Source organism: Microchirus variegatus, assembly GCF_963457635.1.
Source record: "Microchirus variegatus genome assembly, chromosome: 9".
Lineage (NCBI taxonomy): Eukaryota > Metazoa > Chordata > Actinopteri > Pleuronectiformes > Soleidae > Microchirus > Microchirus variegatus.
In genome coordinates, this window is record NC_139810.1 from 2,204,692 (window position 1) to 2,215,407 (window position 10,716).

Consider the following 10,716-nt stretch of genomic DNA (forward strand, 5'->3'; position numbering starts at 1 on the left):
CACACACACACACACACACACACACACTGCAAGAAAGACCAGGTAATGGTTTTGAGTGACTGCACAATGTGTCATACGAGTGTAAGGTTTCAGGCCCCGCCTCCCTCCCTCCCTCCCTCCCCCCCTCTCTCTCACCCAGCTCTTGCAGCCAATGGCAGCTCGGCACTGGCTCCTCCCACAACACACCAGGGTTTAAAACTCCTGTGAAAGTTGTTCCCTGCCTACCCTCTCTGGTCTCTCTCCCCTCTGCCTGCCTGCCTGCCCTGATTCAGTCCAAGAGAACAAGTCCAAACAACTCCCACAACTCGTCCTCAGAATGTCCAGCTACAAGTCCACGACCTACCAGGTGAGGTCCTCCTCGGCGCCCCGGAGCTTCAGCAGCATGTCTTACTCCGGACCCGGCGCCACGTCGCGCAAGAGCTACAGCGTCAGGAGCTCGGGAGTCGGCGGCGGAGGCAACCGGGGCTACGGAGGCGCCGGCATCAGCAGCTCGTCCGCCTACAGCCTGAGCTCCAGCATGGGCGGAGGCGGAGCTGGAGGTATGGGCATGGGCATGGGCATGGGCGTGGGTATGGGTATGGGCTACGGTGGCGGCGGCGGCATGGTGGCCCAGGCCCCCATCACGGCCGTGACCGTGAACAAGAGCCTGCTGGCCCCGTTGAACCTGGAGATCGACCCCACCATCCAGGCCGTGCGCACCCAGGAGAAGGAGCAGATCAAGACGCTCAACAACCGGTTTGCCTCCTTCATCGACAAGGTAAGAGAAACGCAAAAAAGTGACTTTTTGACTTCACTGCGCACTCCTCAGCTTTTGCAGAAACGCAGAGTCGGAGGCTCATGTGTGCGCCACATGTTCTGCAACGATAGAAAGTTGATTTATTCCCCCCCCCTCCCTCCCCCGCTCCTCACACACCCATGCACACTAATGCCGAAAAGATTGAAATGTGCTGGAACCTCAGGGTTCGCCTCCCTCTCTCTCTCTCTCTCTCTCTCTCTCTATCTCTTGGCTCTGGCTCGGTGGTTATGGTGATGAAAAACAGACGTGGAAAGCGAGCGAGAGAGAAAAAGGGTGTGACCGTGGCCACGGCTCAAGGGCTTGTGATACCAGTTACCAGTGGGATTGGTTCCTCCTCGCGGGGCCGTGGGTGTGGCTCGGTGTGGCCCACACCCCTTCTGTCTCCACACACACACTTTCATAAAGTTCCATTGTTCCTTATATGACAATGTAATACCTTTTCTTTTCGGGCGCCGTGACACATTTTTAAAACTGGGCGTGTGCACCGGACTAACTTTGTTTGACTCGCTTTAGCAGCAACAGCATTGTCCTCTAAAGGCCTGGGTTAATATTTAAAAAGGAACCTCGCCGGCTGGTTTCATGTTCCCGTCGTCACCGGCCGCCCTGGCTCCGTATCAACCGTCCTTCTCAGGATAAATTCCACTTTAAAAAAAGGCCCTTATCTGTGCGGCAGATATCTGCCTTTTTAACCCACGGTTGGATCCGTGCAAGGTCCAGTGTGTCACAGATCGGGTTTCACCATGATATGCAAACTCCCCCACCTGCACATCCTCCTCCTCCTGAGCTCACCTGGCCTTCAGTGTCCACCTCCTCCTCCTCCCCCCACTTCTTTTCTTTTCTGCCGCTCTCCTTTTTCATCACACGTCTAACTCGGTTAAATATTTACTCTTCTGCATCTGCCTGCGGATGCAACGCGTCACAGCCCACAACCTCCCCCACCAACCTCCCTCCTGCTCTATCTTGCTGCAGCATTTGTGTTCACAAAAACAGGACGAAATGGAAGGTGGAGGGCGGGGGGGGGGGGGATAAAGTGGCCTCTTTCCTTCCATGGCTGGACTTTTCCAACCCTCGTCACGCAACCAGGATGCACACGGATCACACCAACCATATTAGGGCTGCAACCAACTGTTGTTTCAATCGTTTGGTCCATAAAATGTTGGAAAACCTGGAAATGACGATGTTCTCCAACGTCTTGTTTAAACCTAGCTAGCTAAAACGATCAGAAGTCTTGTTTTAATCATGAAAAAAAAGCCTCAAACGGATTAAAGAAACGACTAAAAACTAGCGTGTGTATATATAGATGGCGAATGGGTTCACGTTGACACTCTCTCCGTCCCCGCTCTGAAACGCCAGGTCCGCTTCCTGGAGCAGCAGAACAAAATGCTGGAGACCAAGTGGAACCTGCTGCAGGGCCAGACCACCACGCGCTCCAACATCGACGCCATGTTCGAGGCCTACATCGCCAACCTGCGCCGACAGCTGGACAGCCTGGGCAACGACAAGATGAAGCTGGAGGCCGACCTGCACAACATGCAGGGCCTGGTGGAGGACTTCAAGAACAAGTGAGTGTTTTTGGTTTTTGTTTTTTAACGCAGCAGCAGAGGCATAAAAAGAGGCGTGGGGCTCCTCGTCTAACGCAAGCGTTGGATGGAATTTGGGACTTTTCAAAAAGTCAACTCCCTACATCTGTCCGTCGTCTTGCGTCACAATCGGCTCGTGGGAATTACAGCACAGAGGAAGCATGTTCTCTAACACAGATTACGTTACATATACGGCTGCAGGGCGAAACTCATTCTACAGTTTGCACGTACAGCTACAGCTGTTTGTGTCTGCGGCTTTGTGTGCGACAACAAACAAACAGGAACCAACGCCAGGTACGATGGTGGGACCTCGTGTTAGCTGTCCACAAACAAGTGGAGTTCCTGAGGGAGAAAATGTCACCTTTCAGTCCTGGTCTGAAGCTAAAATGTAAAACGCAGGAGTCCTCAGGTGTCAGACATGGACCGCTTGCGCCTCCTAGTGTTTGACTGGTGTATGTCCTGAACAGTATGAGATATTTCCTGCAGAGCCACAAACCAAACTGACCTTCGGTTTCTCTACGCTCTCCAGGTACGAAGACGAGATCAACAGGCGCACAGAGTGTGAGAACGACTTCGTCCTCATCAAGAAGGTCAGTGTTTTCAGTGCTTTAAAGGGCCAACTGTTACCAACTCAGAGCAGAGAGATAAGCTGATAAAAGAGCATTGTTGTCGGTAACGGTGTTTTCAAAACAGAGCGAGAGATAAAAACGGCAAAAAGACAAAAGACAAAGATACCAAGATAACAAAAAAACAAAATAGATAGTTAGTTACAACCTAGTTTGAACGATTCTTAAGCGTAGAAGACCTCAGGAATTCTGCTCCAGGCTAACCCTAACCCTAAGATACCAAGATAACAACAAAGATTGAACGATTCTTAAGTGGTAGAAGACCGGGTTTTCCAGGAATTCTGCTCCAGGCTAACCCTAACCTTAACCCTAACCCCAAGATACCAAGATAACAACAAAGTTTGAACGATTCTTAAGTGGTAGAAGACCGGGTTTTCCAGGAATTCTGCTCCAGGCTAACCCTAACCCCAAGACACCAAGATACCAAGATAACAACAGAGTTTGAACAATTTTTAAGTGGCAGAAGACCTCAGGTTTTCCAGGAATTCTGCTCCAGGCAGAACCCTAACCCTAACCTTAACCCTAAGACACCAAGATACCAAGATAATAACAAAGTTTGAACGATTCTTAAGTGGTAAAAGACCTCAGGTTTTCCAGGAATTCTGCTCCTGGCAGAACCCTAACCCCAAGATACCAAGATAATAACAAAGTTTGAACGATTCTTAAGTGGTAGAAGACCTCAGGTTTTCCAGGAATTCTGCTCCAGGCTAAACCTAACCCTAACCCTAACCCTAATCGCATAATCTCTACGTTTAATGTTAAACAAAAGACTTTTCCTGTTTCCGCAGGATGTCGATGAGGCCTACATGAATAAGGTCGAGCTGGAGGCCAAGCTCGAGAGCCTGACGGACGAGATCAACTTCCTCAGGTCGATCTACGAGGAGGTACGGCACAGAATCGACCTTACCTTACTTTCCTGAGATGTTTCGGCGTGGAGTAGTTTTGCTTCGACGTCGAACATCGAAAACCTCTCTCACGCGACACCTTCTTCTTCTTGTCTTCTTCAGGAACTGCGTGAGCTCCAGAGCCAGATCAAGGACACGTCGGTCATCGTGGAGATGGACAACAGCCGCAACCTGGACATGGACTCGATCGTGGCGGAGGTCAAGGCGCAGTACGAGGACATCGCCAACCGCACCCGCGGCGAAGCAGAGACGTGGTACAAGACCAAGGTAAACGAGCGATCGTTGTTGGGACGTTTTTGTCTTTGTCTTTGAGGTTGTTTTCGTGTCTGCTAATATCTCGCGTTTTCCCCGATTCTCCGCCGTTCAGTTCGAGGAGATGCAGACATCGGCCAACAGATACGGAGACGACCTGAGGTCAACCAGGACGGAGATCGCAGACCTGAACCGCATGATCCAGAGGCTGACGTCAGAGATCGACGCCGTCAAAGGACAGGTGTGGAATCGAGTGTTCTAGAGTGTTTTAACTCTTTCAGACAGAACAAAGTCATTTAACGTGAAACTGAATCTTCTCGCAGCGCGCCAACCTGGAGGCTCAGATCGCAGAGGCCGAGGAGCGCGGCGAGATGGCGGTGAAGGACGCCAAGTCCCGCATCAAGGACCTGGAGGACGCCCTGCAGAGAGCCAAGCAGGACATGGCCCGCCAGATCAGGGAATACCAGGATCTGATGAACGTCAAGCTGGCGCTGGACATTGAGATCGCCACCTACAGGAAGCTGCTGGAGGGAGAGGAGGACAGGCTATTGACCGGCATCAAGGCAATCAACATTTCCCAACAGAGCAGTAAGTCGCCGTCGTTGTTGTTGTTGTCGAGTTTCCAGTTCATCCCCGGATTTTTTTGCGCAATTTTAAAGCCAACGCGTGTGTCCCTTCAACAGCGAGCTACGGCGGCGGCTACGGCGGCGGCGACTCGAGGAGCAGCTACTCCAGCAGCGGGTACGGCGGCGGATACGGCGGTGGATACAGCAGCGGCGGCGGCGGCGGATACAGCAGCGGCGGCGGGTACAGCAGCAGCGGCGGCGGTTACAGCAGCAGCGGCGGCGGTTACGGCAGCGGCGGCGGATACGGCAGCGGCGCCGGGTACGGCAGCAGCGGCGGTGGCAGCAGCAGCAGCGTCGTCCAGACCAAGAAGAACGTCGTCATCAAAATGATCGAGACCAAGGACGGCCGAGTGGTGTCCGAGTCCTCCGAGGTCATCGAGGATTGAGCCGGCGATAGAGTTTTAGAGGCGTAGCTGCCTGTCCGCTATGATCTAGTTTTATACTCACAGTTCTTTCCCCCTTTTTTGTCCCCACAACTGTTTTAACAAGAAGTCAAACTGCTTGCCAGCCTCTCTCTCTCTCTCCCATAGAGTCTAAACCTGTTCTTCAACAAACGCGACCAAAGATCTGAAAGGGACCAAAGAATTTAGGATCTAAAAAAAAAAAAAACACTGAAAATATCTGAAAAGTGTCGTAGAAAGTGGCGATTTTTAAAAAAGGATAAGAAAGTTCAACTCTCGGCAAACACTTCCAGCAGCGACACCGCCGCACACTGGCGGTTCTGTCGCAATCGGGAAAAAAAAACGAAAGACGGTGGCGTTGTCGAAGGAACGCGAACGTACTAAAACACGAGTTCTCCGGTGTTGTCGGTTAACTAACTGCTACGGTAGGTAGTGCATGTCTCCCCCCCCTGTGGCGTGTTCGTGTAACTGAAACTGTTCGACCCCTTAGGAGGCGGCCCGCGTCACACTGTTGTCCTGAGGTGCTGTTTGTTTTTGCTACCAAACCAAATAAAATGTGTTTACTGAAAAAGTACCAAATGTGTTTTGATTTTGATTTCGACACAAATTATGACCTGGGTTTGTGAGCGTTAGCGTTCCGACGCTGTTCCTTGTCTTTTTCCCCTTGTCTGAACCATTCAGTGCTTTATAGACTATCGACGATAGTTTCAAATCAATTCTTTGGCCGGTGTAAGGAGCTCGGAACTGGACTTAAAAACTTACGGTAAACTTAAGTATAAACTCACTGTAAAGGTAAATAATAATGAACAGACAGGGGGCCCAGGATGGAACCCTGGGGGACACCATCGGTCACTGGATTTAATGATTTATGCTATACATATATCATATATACTGTCATTTCTGATTCAGGAATCTTGTATATTTGGTGAGATCAGACTCGAGGGAGCTGAAAAACCAGGAAGTGCAGAGAGTCACGGCTAAACGGAGACATATGGGACGTCAACAAATTTAAAAAAATCGACCTCCACATCTGCTCTTTATTTGCTATTATTATTATTATTATTATTATTGTTGTTGAAATGACACGCCCAAAAACGAACAGAATTATTGTCCTGCATGAGTGACAGGCCATGAGCTACTTTAGCTTAGCTTGACGCTAGCTAGCTGCATCATGTCCGGCATCTTTAACCGCCAACATGTGTGTGAGCGTCCAGACAAACAGTGGTTTGGCTCCACTTCGGCACATGAATAACTGAATACTTGAATACACAGACCGTAGTAATAATACACAGACCGTAGTAATTCAACTCCCAACCATATGTGTTTAATCTGTCTTTGTTAATCCAGATTATAAAAAAACACTGAAACAGTTTCAGTCAGTGTTTTCATGTACATGTATTTTAATCATTATTTTATTATGTAATATTTTAATTGTATAATAGTATATTATTATTTAAGTCAGTCACGTGACCTGTGGTTGTTTCACATGTACAGCTGTGATTCTTAAAGAGTGCTCTGCTGCCCTCTGGTGAGCTTTGGCGGTACTGCAGCAGTGGTACTGTAAAGTGTAAGGGGTTAGGATTAGGATGGCATAGTGTGTACTTTATTTATATTATTGCATAAATAAGTATTGTATATATATATATATATATTATAGTAATAGTATTTATATATTTTATAAAATAGTATTTATATCTTTATGAGGTCCAGAAAACATAAAAAACCTGTAAGTCATTATGTCTATGAGGTGTCCTCACTAAGGTATCAGAACAAGTGTGTGTGTGTTGGCGTGCATGAAAATCACCATTTTCTATTATTTTATTTATTTATCTATCCAAATGTGCCGCTCCGTGCGTCATGACGCACACACACACCCTGCGTAATTGCGTCATTAGCAGCAGCAGCAGCAGCAGCGGCAGCGGCAGCAGTGGCTGCAGTGCTCGTCTGTCGCCTGTGCGCGGCGCTGTTCTCTGTTGTCTTTCGTTATGGCGACGCTGGCCGCAGATGCGGCGATGTTCCTGCGTGTGAAATGAGCGGCTGCGGGGACGCCGATTATCATCATCGACGTCGTCGCCGTCGTTGTTGTTGTTGTTGTTATTTATTATTATTATTATGAGGAAGAGGAGGAGGAGCGCTCGTCGTCAGGAGGAAGGACGCGCGTCTCTGTCTCTGTCCGTCTGCGGCCCGTGGATCGTGGACTGAGGCTGGATTTGAGGATCACGGCAGGGGAGGAAGGATGCGCTGGTGAGTGTCTGCTGCTGCTGCTGCTGATGATGATGCTGCTGCTGCTGCTGCTGCTGCTGATTCTGCAGCAGAATTCTGCAGCCACGGTTAACGCTGCAGATGTTTCCCTGCAGCCATGTTGACTTCACTCAGGCCTGATCATGGCTGCTGTGATGATAAGGCTAATAATCATCTGCTGCTGATTTCTGCCGCTGCTGCACCTTCTTCTTATCCGATCCCGTGTGATTCGATCACACTGAGAATAATAATAATAATAATAATAATAATAATAAGCTCAGTCAGGAGACGTGATGTGAGCTCAGAGCGCATCGTTCTGCAGAAACACAGTCAAACAAACAATTAAACACATGGATCAAAGGAAAAAAAATAAAAAATAGACAAAAAAAGCTTCTCTTTTCTTCTCAAATTTAGAGCGAAATGCAGTAAATCTACAGTAAAATGCAGCAAAGTACAGTAAAATACAGCAAATTTAGAGTGAAATGTAGTAAATCTAGAGTACAGTACACTGAATCTACAGGAAAATGCAGAAAAATACAGTAAATCTACGGTAAAATGCGGTAAATCTAGAGTAAAATACAGCAAATTTAGAGTGAAATGCAGTAAATCTTCAGTAAGTACACTGAATCTACAGTAAAATGCAGTAAAGTACCGTAAAATACACTGAATCTACAGTAAAAATGCAGTAAAATACACCAAATTTAGAGTGAAATGCACTAAATATAGAGTAAAATGCAGTAAATCTTCAGTAAAGTACACTGAATCTACAGTAAAATGCAGAAAAATACAGTAAATCTACGGTAAAATGCGGTAAATCTAGAGTAAAATACATCAAATTTAGAGTGAAATGCAGTAAATCTTCAGTAAAGTACACTGAATCTACAGTAAAATGCAATAAAGTACAGTAAATCGACGGTAAAATGCAGTAAAGTACAGTAAAATACACCAAATTTAGAGTGAAATGCAGTGAATCTACAGTAAAATGCAGTAAATCTACAGTAAAGTACACTGAATCTACAGTAAAAATGCAGTAAAGTACAGTAAAATACACCAAATTTAGAGTGAAATGCAGTAAATCTAGAGTAAAATGCAGTAAATCTTCAGTAAAGTACACTGAATCTACAGTAAAATGCAGAAAAAATACAGTAAATCTACTGTAAAATGCGGTAAATCTAGAGTAAAATGCACCAAATGTAGAGTGAAATGCAGTAAATCTTCAGTAAAGTACACTGAATCTACAGTAAAATGCAATAAAGTACAGTAAATCGACGGTAAAATGCAGTAAAGTACAGTAAAATACACCAAATTTAGAGTGAAATTCAGTGAATCTACAGTAAAATGCAGTAAATCTACAGTAAAGTACACTGAATCTACAGTAAAATACAGAAAAATTCAGTAAATCTACAGTAAATTGCGGTAAATCTAGAGTAAAATACACCAAATTTAGAGTGAAATGCAGTAAATCTAGAGTAAAATGCAGTAAATCTACAGTAAAGTACACTGAATCTACAGTAAAAATGCAGTAAAGTACAGTAAAATACACCAAATTTAGAGTGAAATGCAGTAAATCTAGAGTAAAATGCAGTAAATCTTCAGTAAAGTACACTGAATCTACAGTAAAATGCAGAAAAAATACAGTAAATCTACGGTAAAATGCGGTAAATCTAGAGTAAAATACACCAAATTTAGAGTGAAATGCAGTAAAATACATTATTTTGAGATTTTTCATATTTCTTCTTCAAAGCGTTGAAAAAATGGAGAAAATAACGAGATTATTCTTTAGTTTTGAGTCAAAAATATTCAACGTTTTATTCAAAATCAGTCATTTTCACACAGTGTGTGTGTGTGTGTGTGGTCTTTTTCTTCGTCTTTCAGAAAGAGCTTGGTGATGAAAGGAGGAAGAGGAGGAGGAGTGAGCCCTCGCTTTAATTTGGCACCTTTTCCAATCAGGTACTGGCAATAAATACATCTACAGTAGATCTGGAGTAAAACGCAGTAAATCTGCAGTAAATTACATTAAATGGACAGTAAATCTACAGTGAATTGCAGTTAATCTAGAGTAAAATGAAGTAAATCTACAGTAAAATACAGAAAAATACAGTAAATCTAAAATGCAGTAAACTAGAGTAAATCTATGGTAAAACGCAGTAAATCTGTAGTAAAGTACAGTAAAATACACCAAATTTAGAGTGAAATGCAGTAAATTTAGAGTAAAATGCAGTAAATCTTCAGTAAAGTACACTGAATCTACAGTAAAATGCAAATCATACAGTAAATCTACGGTAAAATGTCGTAAAATACAGTAAATCTAGAGTAAAATACACCAAATTTAGAGTGAAATGCAGTAAATCTGCAGTAAAGTACAGTAAAATACACCAAATTTAGAGTGAAATGCAGTAGATTTAGAGTAAAATGCAGTAAATCTTCAGTAAAGTACACTGAATCTACAGTAAAATGCAAATAATACAGTAAATCTACGGTAAAATGTCGTAAAATACAGTAAATCTAGAGTAAAATACACCAAATTTAGAGAGAAATGCAGTAAATCTGCAGTAGAGTACAGTAAAATACACTGAATCTACAGTAAAATGCAGAAAAATACAGTAAATCTAGAGTAAAATACACCAAATTTCGAGCGAAATGCAGTAAATCTGCAGTAAAGTACACTGAATCTACAGTAAAATGCAATTAATACAGTAAATCTACGGTAAAATGTTGTAAAATACAGTAAATCTAGAGTAAAATACACCAAATTTAGAGTGAAATGCAGTAAATCTGCAGTAAAATACAGAGCCATTGATTTGGCAGATTAATCAGATTATTATTATTATTAATATTATTAATCAAATGATTAAGTTTTGCTCTCAGAAAAACGTCATAAATGTTACTTTTTCATCCGTTTTTTTTGTGTAAAATCTTTATTTATTCTGTGTTTTTATTGAAAAACGCTGCATTTCACTTTTACAGCGTTTATTTAAACAACAAAACAAAGACCAGACTCTTTTCTTTCATTCCTTTCATCTTTCACTCCTTTAAAAATTTTCACTTAAAAACTCGCACACTTTTGTGAAAAAGTGACTTTGATGCTTTGTTGTTGTTCGTTTGTTGTCGTTTCGTTCCATAAAACAGCAAAACAATCATTTATTCACAGATATTTGATTTTTTACCATCAAAATATATGGTTTTTCTTCTTCTTCTTCACCACTTCCTGCACAGGGATCCTCACCACTGAGCTCCACCACTACTTGCTCCGCCCCATTTTAACCCCGCCCCCCCCCCCCCCCCGACC

The 10,716-nt window shown here is 44.3% G+C and overlaps 1 protein-coding gene across 1 annotated transcript; it reads left to right on the top strand.

The window, feature by feature from the left end:
• Positions 1-236: 236 nt before the first annotated feature.
• On the top strand, positions 237-5,754 carry LOC310931465 (keratin, type II cytoskeletal 8-like). The gene is made up of 8 exons (XM_083894626.1): positions 237-757; positions 2,150-2,358; positions 2,906-2,966; positions 3,791-3,886; positions 4,010-4,174; positions 4,275-4,400; positions 4,483-4,747; positions 4,843-5,754. Exons 1-8 carry the CDS (start codon positions 317-319, stop codon positions 5,169-5,171), a joined length of 1,692 nt encoding a protein of 563 aa, XP_083750752.1. The 5' UTR covers positions 237-316; the 3' UTR covers positions 5,172-5,754.
• Positions 5,755-10,716: the final 4,962 nt, after the last annotated feature.

Bases quoted from the DNA above. Each gene is read 5' to 3' on its own strand.
- LOC310931465 (XM_083894626.1), top strand. From the start codon at position 317: ATGTCCAGCTACAAGTCCACGACCTACCAGGTGAGGTCCTCCTCGGCG. The intron at 4,401-4,482 runs GTGTGGAATCGA...ATCTTCTCGCAG, and splicing joins TCGACGCCGTCAAAGGACAG to CGCGCCAACCTGGAGGCTCA. The intron at 4,748-4,842 runs GTAAGTCGCCGT...TCCCTTCAACAG, and splicing joins CAACATTTCCCAACAGAGCA to CGAGCTACGGCGGCGGCTAC.